Genomic DNA, 17,046 nt, shown 5'->3' on the forward strand with positions numbered 1-17,046 from the left:
TGAGTCGGAATCGACTCGACGGCAGTAGGTTTGGTTTTTTTTGGGGGGGGGGGGTTCAGTATCATACAGATTACATGATCTTGTTGCTATCACAGAGCCCTTCTGTAAAACCAGTCTGGTTAGAATGTAACCATTGTTGCAGAATTGTACATGTAGAAACGGTTGAATTGGTGTGTTTTGCCGTGTATAGTCTCAACAACAATGAAAGAAAAAAAAAACAGTCTGATTAAATCTATTAGGACCATTTCATGTCAAACTGAAGCTCAGCTAGAATCTCACAGACCACATGTTGCCACCCTGAGACTGGTAAAAGGTGGCCTGCAGGAAACGAGATAGTAGCTCTGATGAAGAAAGAGTCTTGGCTGCTATCATTTTAGGACAAAGTGAATGATCTCACGAGCCCCACCCCCATGGGGTTGCCATTAGTTGGAATCAACTCAATGACAACAACAAAAAAACCATGTCCCAGTGCTGATAAACTAATATGTATACAATCTCCAAAAAAGGATAAATTGAATGGTATAATGTTTACTATAGCCTGGGGCTTATGATTTAGAAGACATGGAATTTGAATACACAATTTAAACAGCAAACATTGGTAAACACAGCACGTCTCTGGCTAGAAGAGGAGAATACACAGTTTGGGGGAACATGAGGGCTTCCAAGTTGAGTGTGAGAACCTATGGCTGGGAGCACACCCCAATTCTGACTCCCATCAGGGCCAGCTATTATCTGTCTCCAACCCACTGCCAAACCCACTGCCATCAAGTCGATTCTGATTCACAGTGACCTATAGGACAGAGTAGAATTGCCCCCTAGGGTTTCCTGGGCTGAAATCTTTACCGGAGCTGACTGCCACATCTTTCCCCCACAAAGCAGCTGGTGAGTTTGAACCACTGACGTTTCGGTTCACAGCTGAGTACTTAACCATTGCGCCACCAGGGCTCCCAAGCAAATCCAACCCTAAGAACACGGCTATTCCTCAGCAGAAGGTGCCGGACCTCCAGTGAGGCGGAAAGTGGGCTGCAAGAACTGTGGCAGTAAACACTGTGTACCCTTGAGAGAAGAAGAAAGTGAGAAGAATCACTGACGCGCATTTAACAGGCTGAAAGAGAGAAAAAAATAAGAGGGAAAAAGGAATCAACGGTTCCCCAGTCCTCAGTCAGTCAGATCTGCAAACACTGTGCTCTTACCAGCATCATCAAGTACGCCTTAGCAGTTTACCAGACAGTGCTGGTATGCGGGCATGGCTGGGAGGTCCAGTCTTAAGTCAAGTTAGGAGCTAATTTGCAGTTGTTGTTAAAAATAAATAAAAATAACCAAATCCATTGCTGTCCAGTCAATTCCGACTCACAGAGACCCTACAGGGCTGAGTAGAACTGCCCACCGGGTTTCCAAGGAGCAGCTGGCGGATTCGAACTCTGTCAAGCTTTTGGTTAGCAGCCAAGCTCTTAACCACTGAGCCACCAGCGCTCCAGTTAAGGGCGCTTGCTACCCTCTGGTGGTTACAAAAGGAGCCCTGGTGGTACAACAGTTAAGCACTTAGCTGCTAACGGAAAGGTCAGTGGTTCAAACCCACCAGCGGCTCCGCAGGAAAGACTTGGCAATCGGCTTCCATAAAGATTATAGCCTCGGGAATTCCATGGGGCAGTTTTCTGTGTCCTATAGGGTTGCTACGAATCGCAATCGACTCAAAAGCAACGCGTTTTTTTTTTTTTTAGGTTTTGGTGGTTACAGAAGACCTTGCTGCCCTCTGGTGGATTACGGCAGAATAAACCAACACCAATGGATATCCTCGCTACCCAGGCTGGCTGACTCCAGGGTTTCCCCGCTCTCCAAAGGGAGCACTTGTGGTCCCAGAGGCCCAACTGATGAGGATACGCATAACGACCTGGCAATTTCTGTAACCAGAGAAGCAACGGGTCAGTGCAAGCCTAACGTCAGCACTGTTGCCGGTCTGTTCTGCCCCGTATGTTCCTATGAGGATGCTCTGACCCCCAGCTGAGCTTTGGTTTGTGAGGTCCATAAGAAATTCAGCTGGGGTGATACCACATTCATATCACCACACTGTAAAACTGTATTTATTTGAATTTTTTTTCCATAAGAGAATAAAGCCATGTAAGCACCTGCCAGAATAGCTCCCTCCCACTCGCCCACCACGAGGAGGATCCTCACTTAGGACCACCGCCTGATTTGTAAAGACATTAAGCACAGGTCAGGTTTGAACGAGGCCTTCATGCAGGCAGATCATGTTGGTCGGCCACAGTGTTTCCGCCACCTAGACCTTCAGGCTTCCGGCCGCTTCCAGACCCATGAACTCCAGGGAAAGAAGAGAACGAGGGAGGCCCAGCAGGCCCAAGTCCAAAGCAGGCGAAGATGCTTTTCTGTTCCTGTTCCCCAGGGACAGTCATCTTTGCAAAGGGACAATGTTGCAGCTGGAAGGAGGAGAAAAGAAAAAAGGAAGCGCTCAGGGCCTGGTGGCTCTGTTCCTAAGACCAGAAGTTGAACCCTTCCGAGCTTTCCACCTGTGTTCTTTATTGCTTTTAACGCAAATGTCTAGTTAATGAAAGAGCATTTGAATCAGACCCAAAGGGACTCTCGGGAGAGAGGCCAGGGCCCGCTCCCCCCACCCCTGCCTCAGTCACACCACATGCTGCGTTCTGGGGATTTCCATCATTCCCCTCCCCAGCTTTATATCTAACAAACACTCGACGGCCACTGTCGTGGGAAGGAAAGGACACAGGTACTTTACCCCAGCAGTCCTTTTCCCACCCAGCGCGTCGGGACAAGTCTAAGCTGGTGTCTCTCCCCTCTTCGGATCACTGTCACATTCAGTGGTTTCTGAAAGGAAGATAAACTCAGTGAGCCTCGTTAGTACACAGGGAGATTCAGGCTAAAATGCTGAAATAACCCTTTTTACCCATCACATTGGTAAGAATTTTATCTTAAGTATAATCACGGCCTTGGCAAGAGTCGGGGGCGGGGGGCGACGTGGGACTCTTGGAGCCACGGGGGGTGGGGGAGTGACTCCGTACCATCTTCCTGGAGAAACATGTGTCCAGAAAAAAAAAATCTTTAAAAGGTGCATTCAAGATACATTTTTTATTATGGTAGAATACATATGACAAAATATTTGCCATTTTAACCATTTTTCGGTGTACAATTCGGTGACATGAATTATGTTCACCACGTTGGGCAATCATCACCAACAAGACAGATCCTGCAGAAGCACAAAAGGATACATGAACAAAGTGTTCATTCCAGGACTGTCTATAAATTCAAAACTAAAATACCCAAAATTCCATCAATCAGGTATCATTCAACTATATTATACTGAATGAAGCTGTTTTAGTTAAAAAAAAAAAAAAAAATACAGCAAAGTATAAATCCATTTGAATATATTTTCTAAAAGGACGTATGTGTTCTTTTGTGCACAGGAAGTTTTCTGGAATAATAATTTTTTAAAAAAAACCGTTACCAGTGGTTACTTCCAGAGAAAAGCACTAGCAGTTCGAGGTAAAAGAGAAAGACATTCACTCTTGTATCTTTCTGTACCATGAAGTTTTTCTGCCATGTGTATATATTGTTGTTGGTGGTAGGTACCGTCGAGTTCATTTTGACTCATAGCAAACCATGTGACAGAGCAGAACTGCCGCCATAGGGTTTTCTTGGCTGTAATCCTTATGGGAACAGATCACCGGGTCTTCCTCCCATGGGGCTGCTGGGTGGGTTTGAACTGCCAACCTTTCAATTAGCAGCTGAATGCTTAACTATTTGCACAACCAGGGCTCCCATGTATATATTAATTTCTTTTTAAAAAGAAATTAAAGTGAAGGGGAGTACGTATCAAAGAAATTACAAATTTCAAACAAGATACCATTTTCCACCTGGATTTTGACCGTCAACTGATAATAAGATAATTGGAGAGGGGTAAAGAAATAAGCACTCATATACACTACCTGAGAGAACCAGAAATAACGCAGCTCTTTAGAGGGCTGAAAAAACCAAACCTGTTGCCGTCAAGTCGATTCTGATTCGTAACGACCCTACAGGACAGAGTAGAACTACCCCATAGGGTTTCCAAGGCTGTAACCTTTATGGAAGCAGACTGCTACAACTTTCTCCAGCAGAGCGGTTGGTAGGTTTGAACTGCCAACCTTTCAGTTTGCAGCCAAGTGCTAAACCACTGTGCCACCAGGGCTCCTTGTACATATGCCTTCAGCTTATAATTCTACTTTACCTGGGGAAGTGCACAGTCATTATTAAGTACACACTACTACCCCTCATAGTGTAAAACTGGAAAAGCCTCACTGTCCATTAATCAGGCAGTGGATAAACAAACTACACTCCACTCATGCCCAGAGGACTACGCAGCAGTGAAAAATACCGGGTAGGCGCCAAATGAGAAGATCTCCAAGAAGCACTGTTAAGTGAAGAATGCAAGGTGGCAAAATATCAGCTACTGCTTATACCATCTATGCAGAAGATGGAGCCCTGGTGGTGCAGTGGTTAACAACTTGGCTGCTAACCAAAAGGTCGGCAGTTCAAATCCACCAGCTCCTTCCCCCTTGAAAACTCTATGGTGCCGTTCTACTCTATCCTACAGGGTCATTATGAGTTGGAAACAACTGGACAATAACAGGTTTTTTGCTTTGGTATGTAGAAGACGGCAAAGAGCTGAAAATAAAACTATGTATTTCTACATACACATTACTTGTATTTAAAAAAGAGCAGGGAAAATATAAATCAAAGGGGGAAGGGATCAGAACTGGGGTTGATGGTTAAGGGGACTTTCACTTTATCTGTATTCATTTCAAGAATATATTTTAGGTTGTTTGTATAATTAAAACATTTTTAAAAAAAATAAACAAGGAGATACCCATACTACTAACAATTAAGCAGCCGTTAAAAGAATGAAGTAACTTCAAGGCGAACTCTTGAGTAAAATAAGCAAGTGGCAAACCCTCTGGTATAAATGATCCCATTTACCCTTTATAAAGCTACACATATAATAAAAAATATATATGTAAATGCAGATAAGAATGTACAGGATATGCACAGTGTTAATCTCCAGGAAGAAGTATGGGATTAAAGAGTAAAGGGAGTAAGTCAGACACAAAAGGACAAAATTGGGTGATCCTCCTTATAAGAAGTATCTAAACAGGCAAAGGCATAGAGAGCAAAGTCCATCTGTGGTTACAGGGGCGGGTACTTACCGGCTACTGAGTTTCTGTGAAGAGTGATAAAAAAATTTGGAAATGGATAGCGGTGATGGCTGCACAAATGGCCGGTGTTATTAACGTCACTGAATTACACACACAAAAAATTCTGAAATGGCAAATGTTATCATATATGTTTTTACCACAATAAAAAGATACAGTAACACCAGAAAAACAAGAGTTAAATGGAAACTCGCACTTTTGATTCTTTGTTTAATTTTTTTAAATAACATTTTAACCATTTTTTAGTGTACAACTCAGTGACATTAATTACATTCACTATGCTCTACAGCCATCACCATTATCTATTTCTAAAAGCTTTTCTTTACCCCAAACAGAAATTCAGTTCACTTCAATTCACCATTCTTCCCTCCCCTACCCCCTGTAACCATTAAACAATTGGAGGACTCACCAAACTGTTGTCCACAGCAGCTGCACCATTTTACAGTCTCACCAGCAATGGGTGAGGGATCCGATGTCCCCACAGCCCGCCAACACTTGTTATTTTCCACTTTGTTTATAACAGACATCTTAGCGGATGTACTTTATGTGGCTTTGATTTGCATTTCCTTAATTACTAATGATGTTGAGTACCTTTTCATGTGTTTATTCATCATTTGTATGTCTTCTTTGGAGAAATGTCTATTCAAGTCCTTTGCCCATTTTTAGTTGGATTGTCTGTCTTTTCACTCTTGAGTTGTAGGAGTTCCTTATGTATTCTGGATATTAAACTCTTATTAGATATGTTCGGAAACCCTGGTGGCATAGTGGTTAAATGCTACAGCTGCTAACCAAGAGGTCCGCAGTTCGAATCCACCAGGTGCTCCTTGGAAACTCTATTGGGCAGTTCTACTCTGCCCCATAGGGTCGCTATGAGTCGGAATCGAGTGGATGGCAATGGGTTTAGTTTTTTTATCAGGTATGGTCGTAAGTTAAAAGACATTAACTACAGTGTGATTTCAAGTTTGTTAAAAATATTTAAATAGAACATGTATAAATGTATCCACATAATTTGTAAGGAAACAACATAAGCTCCACGAGGACAGGCCCACGTGTCCCATGCCCCCTGTGACTGAGTGCCTGACGAAGGGCTGGCACACAGTAGGGGCTCAGGTCATCTATGGGAAGCAGTGGGTCCTCTTCACTGAGAGGAGATTTTGGAGACAGGCAGTCTGGGTCCAGGTCCCTTCTCTGCCATCTATTAACTGACTGACACCTTGGGCAGTTCCTTGCCCTTTCTGGCCCTCTGTTTTCTTAGCTGTAAAATGGAAATAGCCACAATCCCTGTCTCCAAAGGACTGAATAAGAATATGTACATACAGAGCTGCCTAGAACACAATAAACTCTCAATGCCTGGCAGCTGTAAGTATTTACACAACAAACATTCCCTGAACCCCTGCTGTGTGACCAGGATACAGCAGTCACTAAAACACAGCCATCCCTGGCCCCAGAGAGCTGACATCCCACCGGGAGGAGACAGACAGACAAAATGCTAGATTCTGTATGTGCCGGGGCAAGAATAACGCCGAGGGGGCAGGGAGGTGGGAAGGGGTATCGTAGATGGGGTGGCTGGGAAAGGCCTCCCTGGGAAGGTGTCATTGTGTAAAGATGAGAGCGGTAAGAGGGTGCGGGGAAGAAAAGTGTTTCAGGCGAGGGAACAGCAGGGTGAGGCCTGAGCAGGGCCCGTGCCTGGGAACCAGCAGCGTTATGGCAGCACTCAGAGGCCCTGGCGAGGCTTCCTGGCTCAGAACCCCAGGGCCCGGAACCCCAGGTTACTCACCCCTTCGCTGTGCTGTACCACGCTGCCCACGTTCTGCAGCGACTGGAAGTTCTGGGTGTTTACAGAGCCAAACTCCACAATCTCGTCGTCCACCTGCAGACCCTAAAGAAAAGAGAGAAGGGAAAACCAGGCTAGGGGTGAACTGTGCTTCTCGTGCTGGTCACCTTTCGATACCCAATGCGACATCAAGGTAAAGAGCGTGTTTTCTTCAGGAGAAAACAGCAGGCTCAAAGGAGGAGGTAAGGGATTTAGAAACCTCATGCAGGAAGGGGTGAAGGACAACTGGGCCATTCCCTCCAAGGGGTCCTTCTGGACAGGTCTAGTAATAGACCTGCTGAAGTTGTGAGAGCTGGTGGTATGGAGGCCACCTGAAGGCCTAACACAGCTCGCTGAGGTCCTGATCCAGGTTCAGGGGCAAGAAGAGCTAGGCCAGCCTGGCAGCAGGGGTAGCAGCCGACACAGCTCTGCTTGAAGCCAGCAGCTCCACAATGAAACCACCCGTGCTCTGGGCGCCCGTTCTGGCTGCAACCACAGCAGAGCAGCGGTGGTCAAGGTTCAGACAGGACACGTGTTTGCCCCAGGAGCTTCCCAACAAGCAGCTGCAGGCACAAGGCTGAGCCAGGACCAGAGTGACCCTTCTGTCCGAGTCCTAAGAACACAGATCAGCCTTCGTTCACCCCTTCATCAAGTATCTACAGTGTGCCAACTCTAGAACCAGACTGGATGCTGCAGGTACAGCAGTGAATAAAATGGAGCTCATGGCTAACTCTGGACGAGCAGCCATCAGAGAGGACCAGCAGGATCTGGCACAGGACCCAGCGCCCCATTATGAGTGACATGTCCCGGCACCAGCTACTTCACAACTTCGGGGCTTTTAACTCATGGGTAACATACTAGTAAAGACAAGTACCTACCCCAGAGGGTGGCTGTGGGGGTTAAATATTAAATACATGTCCGCCCAAACACTTGTACACAGATGTTCATAGCAGCGTTATTCACCACAGCCAAAGAGTGGAAAGCACCCAAATGTCCATCAACTGGTGAATGGATAAATGAAGTGTGGTCTCTCCATACAATGAATACTATTCAGCAGAAACGAGGAATGAAGTTCCGGTACAGGCTACAGCACAGATGAAGCTCGACAGGGAAATCCATAGACAGAAAGCAGGAGAGTAGTGTCTGCCTAGGGCTGGGGGCTTAGGAGGGGTGGGGTGAAGCTAAGGGGTATAGGGCTTCTTTTGGGGATAATATAATGTCCTAAAATTGATTGTTGGTGATGGAGGCACAGCTCTCTGAATGTACGAAAAACCACTAAACTGTATACCTTAAATGGATGAGTGTATGCTATAGGCATTATTCCTCACAAGCTGCTATAACATAAAGATAGCAGGGAAGATGTGTAACACACTGGCAGGATGACTGGTGCAACGCAAGTACTCGGCAAGTGGCAGCTCTTGCTGCCACTGTTATTTCTATCAGGTGGTGCCCAGCTACAAGGAGCCCACGAAGAGTTCCTCTCCCCTTCTCTTCAGACATTTATCACCCTTTCCGAGTCCCAGTCGTCACCAATGACAGGTGTGTCATCCACCAGTGCAGTGGACAGCAGGGGCCGGCTCCTCTCCAAAGCCCTGGCCCCGGTCAGTGTTTGTTGAGCGAGTATATGAACTCGGAGCTGCTCCCCTCCAGCGTGGACGGGATGGGTCTGTCTTCTGGCCGTCCCCTCGCCCCAAGGCCACACAGCCCATGGAGCCCTCTGGGTCCCGGGGCCCTGACTTACCGCCAGGCTGGCTGGAGAGCCGGCGCTGATGCTGTTCACTTTGGCAAAGGCCCGAGGGGGGCAGGGGCTCTCGCTCGGGCTCAGGTCCGGCCTGTGGCTCATGGCCTCATTCTGGGCCTCGGCTATGTCCCGAGCCTGCTTCTCCTTGTCCCGCGCGTGCAGCTGGTGTAGGGCCTCCTCCACCTGCTTCATTACCGCCTTGTGATCGTTCTGTAAGCCTGGGATAAGAACCACTGCGTCAGGGGCCAAGACAGAGAGCTGAGGACGCAAGGCTCCCACATTCATTCACTGGATGTTAATGAGTGCTTCATTCACAGGAACCCCTGGGTGGCACACATGGTTAAGCACTCGACTACTAACCAAAAGGCTGGCAATTTGAACCCACCCAGAGGTTCCTTGGAAAAAAGGCCTGAACTGCTTTCAAAAGGTCACAGCCTTGAAAGCCCTGTGCAGCAGTTCCACTCTGCACACATGGGGTCACCATGAGTCAGAATAGATTCGACGGCAACTGTTCTGTTTTCTTTTCATCCATGGCAGACACTGGGGTAGACGCTGAGGGCAAATCAGTGAAGAAGTCAACACAAGCCTTCACGAAGTCTACGGTCCAGCAAGGAAGGCAGACATGGGACAAGTCACTGCAGTGACAGATGGGCACTGGCTAGTCTAGGACCTCAGGGAAGGTGACAGAGTGAGGCACCGTCTAGCTGCACCCTCGGCCATAAATGCGAACACGTACAAGGCCCAGGTGTGGTGGGCAGGCAGTGGGAGCGCCTGGGTCTGATGAACATTCCGCTGTTCTCTCAATTCATCACGTTCAGAAGAAAACATGACATTTACGCCCAGTAACAAGTGGCTGGGGACGCCCACCTGGAAGACGTCACAGGGAGCAAGAGGCTCCGCTGTGCTTTCTCGCCAACGACAGGCTTGGGAAGGCAGCGCCAGTGTCACCAGACCTGTGCTTTTTCAGGAAATTAGGAGTTGTGGAGAAGTCCTCTGATTTTTTTCCAACACTGAGAACTAATTCAAAACATGTGGGCCACAATGAACGTGGTCGAACAAGTCGTGTCTGCAGGCCCATCCAATATGTCCGCTGGCATTTTACCACCTCAGAAACGACTCCTTTCTTTAACCTAAAAGCAACTGCCTGTGCTCCTCAGAACCCCACACTGGTATTGAGCAGGTCGCTGATACAACGCCCTTTGAGGGGTTTGGGTGGAAGCCTTCAGCGGGGTGCCACTGTCAGCCCCACCACGCCCACACCTGAGGGTCACCTGCCAAGTGTGTTCAGCGGTGGCCATGTGCGGCCACGGGACCTGGTCCCTCTGCCCCTTTCACTGTGGAGCCAGGCTGAGGTCCTCAGGCATTATGGCACTTGGGCATCCCATCCCCAGCATAAGTTACCGACATGCCTATCGCAGAGTACAAAGGAGCCCTGTTGGCGCACATGGTTGAATGCTCAGCTGCTAACCAAAACCCACCTAGCGACTCTGCAGGAGAAAGGCCTGGTAAGCTGCTTCTGTAAAGATTATAGCCTAGAAAACCCCATGGGGCAGTTCTCCTTTGTTACATGGGCTTGCTCTGAGAGAAAATTGACTTGATGGCACCTAGCAACAACAACATGGCAGAGCACACTCCCAGCCCTTCTTGTAGGCAGCAGGGCCTATGAGATGAAAGCGGGAACTTCTCTGGGGCGAGGACTGGCAGGAATGGTCCTACCTGGCATAGGGTCGTTTGCCCTTCCTACCTTCTTCCTCCCCCTTCGTCCTGTGTAGAACGTGGACGTGGAGGCCTTCAAGGTAGAAGCCATGTCCAGAATAGGCAAATGCTTGGAGATCCAAGGAGATCCAAGTTTATCAGTGGTTACCAGAGGCGGGTGGGAGGGGAATGGGGGGCAGTGTTGCTGAAGAGGTGGAGAGTTTTTGTTTAATGTCGTGAAAAATTCAGCAACAGTAGAGTTTGTTTAAGGTGGCGGAAATTCGGAAACGGACAGTGGCGATGGCTGGACCACATGATGAAGGTAGTAATGTCACGGACTGTACACATAAAAATGCTTGAAACATTTTGTTATATAAATCTCACCACAATTAAAAAAAAAAAAGCTGGAAGCCATGCCCTGAGGATGGCAGAGCAAAGAGGGGCCCGGGTCTCTGCCGGCCAGCCCGGCACTGCCTCCCTCCAGATGTCTTTTGCCGAGAGACTAAACCCTTTTATGTTTAGGTCACTGTAGTGAGGCTGCTATCACTAACAGCTGGACATGATTTCTACCAAACACATAATTGATTGGATCAGCTTTGCAAGGAATCTTTGACTGAGGTTTCTGGGTTTTTGTTTTTTTTTAATAAAGCATCCACAATGAAGTTCTTAAGAACAAAACAAAAATGAAACCATAAAAATAGAGCCCTAGCGGGTCAGCGAAAGAGAAAGACCCTCAACAAGGTGGACTGACACAGTGGCTGTAACAAAGGGCTCAAGCGTAGGAACAATTGTGAAGATGGTGCAGGACTGGGCAGTGTTCCGTTGTGTTGTACATGGGATCGCTATGAGTCACGACCCAATGGCACCTAACAACAACAACAACAGAGTCCAGCCCGTTCACTTAGTTCTCAGTCCCTCAACGGGTATGATGAGATCATTCTGACAACACAGACAAGGCGGGGGACAGACGCCACTAACTGCGATAACTTGATTTGTGTGTTGAGGGTCACTCACAAATGATGTTGTGCCTTGCGGTTCGGACTTGATACAGGTCTACATCTGACCGGGGGTAGTCCTCGCCGTCTACCAAGGGCTCGTTCATCCCAACTCCTTTTTGCTGAAAGAAAGAAAAATGGTTAACAAGGTTCCACAAAGTTCCTCAGGGTCCCATGCCCCGGGCCCTGTTCCCATGCAGAAACAATGATGACACTGTATTATTATAAGGATAACTGCCAAATGCTGGTCACCTCCACATACCAGGTGCTTCCCTAACCCCACCCACCTCACAGCTACCCCTGGACATGTACACTATCTTTCAGAATTAACATTCAATCACACAAGTCATATATGAAATACATTCTCCTTTTTTGAAGTTAGAAGAGTGTAGATAAAACCAGAGACTCCTCCGAGCATCATTCCCAAGGCCATCTCTTCCTCAACTCCTCCAAACCCTCCCTCTCCTGGGCAGCTGACACCTGGTGGTGGCCTTGGAAGGTCGAAGGGAGTGAAAACCCCGAAGAATATCCAGCTGGGGCAGGATCTTAGTCTTCTGAAAATAAAGAGGGACCCGAGAGGACTTTCAAAGACCTTGTCATCTCTGGAAGGGGGCGCTGATATCACCTGTGCCTCTGGGGAGAGGAACTGGATGGCTGGTGTGCAGGGAGGGAGGCAGACTTTTCATTTTATATCTTTTTTGTAGATTTTGAATTTCGACCATGGGATGGTCCTACTCAAATCAAGGAAACCCTGGTGGCGTAATGGTTAAGTGCTACGGCTGCTGACCAAAAGGTCCGTAGTTCGAATCTACCACGTGCCCCTTGGAAACTCTATGGGGCAGTTCTACTCTGTCCTATAGTGTTGCTATGTGTCGGAATAGACTCGACGGCAGTGGGTGGACTCAAATCAGTACGTTTGTTTTAACATTTCTAAGATTTTTCCTTCATAATTCAAAGCATAATGCACTAGGACTGATGGACCACAACTACCACGGCCTCCATCAGACTGACTCCTGCACAACTAGATGGTGTCTGGCTACCACCACCGACTGCTCTGACAGGGATCACAGTGCAGGGTCCCAGAAAGAGCTGAAGAAAAATGTAGAACAAAATTCTAACTCACAAAAAGAAAAATCAGACTTACTGGTCTGACAGAAACTGGAGAAACCCTGAGAGTATGGCCCCGACACTCTTTTAACTCAGTACTGCAGTCACTCCTGAGGCTCACCCTCCAGTCAAAGATTAGACAGGCCCATAAAACAAAATGTGACTAAAGGGGTACACCAGCCCTGGGACAACGATGAGAAGGTAGGAGGGGTCAGGAAAGCTAGTAATGGGGAACCCAAGGTCTAGAAGAGGAGAGTGTTGGCATGTCCTAGGGTTGGCAACCAATGTCACAAAACAATGTGCATGAATTGATTATTGAGAAACTAATTTGCTCTGTGAACCTTCATCTAAAGTACAATAAAAAAAAAAAAATCAAACAAAAAATTCATATACTAAAAAAAAAAGCATAATGTGCTAAAGCAATAAAAACATGTCATGTGGTGTAGGGCGGGGGCTTTGCAGCGTAAGACTTCGATGTGAATCTCCCTTCTGCCTGTACAAGCTGTGTGTCTGCTGAGGCTAAGATCCTCACTACTTGAAGGCTCGGCTTCCTCAATTTTAAAATGGGAATAAAAACCCTTACCTCCCTTCCTACCTGTTATGAGAATGAATGACCTGGCCTGTGCTTGGTACAGTGCCAGGGACATACGTAGTGTCGTGGGCTGGACAATGGGCCCCAAAAAGATATGCCCAAGTCCTAATCCTTGTAACTGTGTGACCATATTTGGGAAAAGGGTCTCTGCAGCTGTAATTAAGGCTCTCCTGATGGAGCATCCTGAATTTCATCGGCTGTCTTTTCACTTTTGTTTGTTGTTGAGAATATACGCAGTAAAACACACACCGATGCAGCAGTTTCTACATGCGCGATTCAGTGACGCAGATTACATTCTTCAGCTGTGCACCCATTCCCACCCTCCTTCTCTGATTAGTTCCTCCCCCATTAACATGAACTCACTGGCCTCAAAGGTTCCTATCTAATCTTTTGAGTTGCTGTTATCAGTCTGATCCCATATGGATCTCTCTTAAAACAGCACAGTGCTCAAGGCAAACATTCTTTACTAGTTAAGCTAAACTACTGGTTAGTTTTAAGAAGACTTCAGGGGATGTTTTTGGTTTAAGGTTTAATGATTATCTCAGGGCAATAGTTTCAGGGCTTCATCCAGCCTCTGGCTCCCTGAAGTCTGCACTGTGTGAGAATTTGAAAATCTCTTCTGCATTTTCCCCCTTTTGAACGGGATTCTTCTACAGAATCTTTGATCAAAATGTTCAGTGACGGCAGCCAGGCACCACCCAGTGACAAAGGGGGCTTTTCACTTTCTTGATTTCATCCTTCGAAGCACAAGTTTTTAACTTTAATGAGTCCAATTTATCCTTTTTTTTTTTTTTCTTTTTTTGGTTTGATTTTGTACTTTGGGTGTCATATCTAAGAAGGCTCTGCCTAACTCAAGATCAGGAAGATTTACCCCCCTATTTTATTTTAAGAGATTTATAGTTTTAGCTCTCTACTTCTTTTCTAACAAATAGAGAGGAAGGGTTCAAGATGAAAGCCTTCAGGAAGCAAAGGAGCTAGCTGGAGGCAATTACCACTTTCTGTCGCCTTGCTTGGCATTTTTACCTTATATATAAGGGAAGAGATTCTGGTTTTCCAGATGCTGCAGAAATATAAAGTTTCCTTTTAAAATACATTTCTTTAAAGAAAAAGAAGATTTTCTTAAATTTAAGAAATGTAAAGAAAATGTCAGTTTTAAAAAAAAAAAATCAAGAGACTAACAGCAAGGAAGCATACAGATTTCAGCATCTGGTAGAAAAGTAACTGACTTTGGAGAAATTGCTGGCATGAGCTTGAAAGCACAGGTTCTGGACTAAACAGCCCTGAAGTCTGAACGCCACTTTGTGACTCTGAACAAGTGACTTCCCATTTTGAAGCTTCAGGAGAACACACCAACTTCCATGGGCAGTTGTGAGGGTTTCACGATTTAATGCACACGAAAAGCAGCACTGTTCAGGCATACAGTTAACACCAGTAAAATAGTACCCTGCCTCCACGTGACACTTCAGCTTACTTCCACCACCTAAAATGCACCCCATTTTGTCCTATATAAGATGTATTTGATTTACTTGACCCCTGCAAATTGACTTGTGGTTTGGTTTTACAGTGGGTGGCATAGGAAAAACTGCTTTGAAGCCAGACAGGCCTGGGAACAAGCCCCACCCTGCCACTTCCAAGCTGCACAATCCTGGGCAAAGGTGTGCCCCACTTTCAACCTGTTTCCTCCGTAGCAATAAGCCCCCTTTATCAGGTGAGTACCAAAACCCACTGTCATGGATTTGGACTCACAGTGACCCTATAGACAGAGTAGAACTGCCCCAAAGGGTTTCCAAGGCTATAATCTTTACAAAAGCGGGCTGGCACACCTTCCTCCTGCAGAGCGGCTGGTGGGTTTGAACCATAGACCTTTAGTTAGCAGCCATGCTGCTTAACCACCACGCCACCAGTACTACTCAGGTGAGTACAGAACATGGCGCAGTGGTTAAGCATTTGGCTGCTAACAAAAAAGTCAGCAGTTCGAATCCACCAGCCACTCCTTGGAAACTCTATGAGACAGTTCTATTCTGTCCTGTAGGGTCACTATGACTCAGAATCAACTCGGAGGCCAACAGGCTTTTTCCTACTCAAAGTGCAGTCCTTAGACCTGCAGCAGCAGCATCCCCTTGGACTTTGATAGAAACGGAGAGTCTGGCCACACAACCCTGTACTTCGGAACCTGCATTTTGACAAGACCTCCGTTAATGCTCATTAAAGTTAGAAACACCAATGTAAGATAGTTAACAAAGCACACCACCCTGGTAAACGTTCAACAAGGACTGATGGTGGTGGTGACCACCACCCTCTCCACAACTTATTAGTTCTGTGACCTCAGGCAAGTTTAAATTAAAGAATGCCTCAGTTCCCTCATTCCTATAATGGGAGAAATAGTACCCACCTCAAACGACACTATTATTTCACTTATTAACAAAGATCAAAGACCACAGCCTTCAGTACGGATTACATCTCAACATAAAAAAAAATAAATAAATATTTTTTTTTCCAACATAAGGAAAACAAAAATCCTGACAACTGGACCAATAAGCCACATCATGATAAACGGAGAAAAGGCTGAAGTTGTCAAGGATTTCATCTTACTTGGATCCACAATTAATGCCCATGAAAGCAGCAGTCAAGAAATCAAACAACGTATTGCATTGGGCAAATCTGCTGCAAAACACCTCTTTAAAGTGCTAAAAAGCAAAGATGTCGGTTTGAAAACTAAGGTGCCCTGACCCAAGCCATGGTATTTTCAATTGCCTCATATTCATGTGAAAGCTGGAAGATGCCTTTGAGGTACGGTGTTGGCAAAGAATACTGAATACACCATGGACTGCCAGAAAAATGAACACATCTGTCTCGGAAGAAATACAGCCAGAATGTTGCTTAGAAGTGAAGACGGCCAGCCTTTATCTCACATACTTCGGACACGCTATCAGGAGGAACTAGTCCCTGGAGAAGTACATCATGTTTGGTAAAGCAGAGGGTCAGTAAAGGAGAGGACGACCTTTAACAAAGATGGACTGACACCGCAGCTGCAACGATAAGCTGAAACGTTAATGATTGTGAGGATGGCGCAGGACAGGCGGTGTTTCCTTCTGTTGTACTTAGGGTCGCTATGAGCGGGGACCCACTCGACAGCATCTAACAGTAATAACCTCAAAGGCCTGGTGGGAGCCTTAAATGGCCTAACAGATGTAAAGCACTGAAGACAGCGCCTGGCACTCAGTAAGGGCTCCACACGCGCTTGCCATCCTGTCAACGTTGTTATTATTGTTAACGTTATCTGTCGGTGCTGCCTGCTGCCGACAGAGGCCGCAGTTGCAGCGCCTTGGGCCTCCCAGGAAGGGCGAGCTCCAGGGCTAAGAGCCAGGGCCGAGGCCGCCCCGGCTTGGGGGTGGCAGCCAGGAGGCCTCGGGGCGCCCCCACGCCCGGCCGGGAGCCGGGGCCCACACTCACGCTCTCCAGCACTTCATAATTGGCCTTGATCTGCGCCTCGATCTCGTCCTTGCGCCGCATTAGCTCCTGGATGTCGCTGACTGTCACCGCGCCGGCCCGCGGGGCGCCTTCGCTCTCGCCACGGTCCTTCCCCGACATCTTGGAGCTTGGTCCAGGGCTCTGGACACCCCGCTCCCTGGATACGGACGCCTGAGGAGACTGTGGCTACGGCTCCCCCTGCGGGCCAAAACACCCCAGCTGTCTAAGCGCGCGCGCCTAAGGGCGTGGCTTCGGTGGTGGGGCGGGGTCACAGAAAGCCACACCCTGGTGGAACACGTGGTTCTGTGGTGCCCGGGCGTGGAGCCGCCTGGAATTCCCGGTCCCCGCCCTACCGAAGCCGGGGGACGTCTGAAGCATTTATTGAGCACCTACTGCATGTATGTGCCAGA

At 47.1% G+C, this 17,046-nt stretch overlaps 1 protein-coding gene across 2 annotated transcripts; it reads right to left on the bottom strand.

Annotated features, from left to right (window-relative positions):
- Positions 1-1,690: 1,690 nt before the first annotated feature.
- PSMD9 (proteasome 26S subunit, non-ATPase 9) lies at positions 1,691-16,837 on the bottom strand. Of its 2 annotated transcripts, XM_003420295.4 has the most exons (6): positions 16,619-16,834; positions 11,486-11,588; positions 8,777-8,994; positions 7,000-7,101; positions 2,753-2,841; positions 1,691-2,435 (listed from the first exon to the last, which is right to left on the bottom strand). In XM_003420295.4, exons 1-6 carry the CDS (start codon positions 16,754-16,756, stop codon positions 2,408-2,410), a joined length of 678 nt encoding a protein of 225 aa, XP_003420343.1. In that variant the 5' UTR covers positions 16,757-16,834; the 3' UTR covers positions 1,691-2,407. The 2 variants fall into 2 exon arrangements, with proteins under 2 accessions (XP_003420343.1, XP_064128220.1); XM_064272150.1 differs by lacking the exons at positions 1,691-2,435; positions 2,753-2,841 and adding an exon at positions 2,878-3,220 and having other exon boundaries at positions 16,619-16,837.
- Between the last annotated feature and the right edge of the window lie 209 nt (positions 16,838-17,046).

This window comes from Loxodonta africana, chromosome 19 (genome assembly GCF_030014295.1).
Source record: "Loxodonta africana isolate mLoxAfr1 chromosome 19, mLoxAfr1.hap2, whole genome shotgun sequence".
NCBI lineage: Eukaryota > Metazoa > Chordata > Mammalia > Proboscidea > Elephantidae > Loxodonta > Loxodonta africana.

Excerpts from the sequence above, each read along its gene's own strand:
- PSMD9 (XM_003420295.4), bottom strand. The coding sequence starts at position 16,756 with ATGTCGGGGAAGGACCGTGGCGAGAGCGAAGGCGCCCCGCGGGCCGGC. Across the intron at positions 11,589-16,618 it reads ATTATGAAGTGCTGGAGAGC|CAAAAAGGAGTTGGGATGAA; the intron begins GTGAGTGTGGGC and ends TCTTTCTTTCAG. Across the intron at positions 2,842-6,999 it reads TGGTACAGCACAGCGAAGGG|AAACCACTGAATGTGACAGT; the intron begins GTGAGTAACCTG and ends TCTTCCTTTCAG.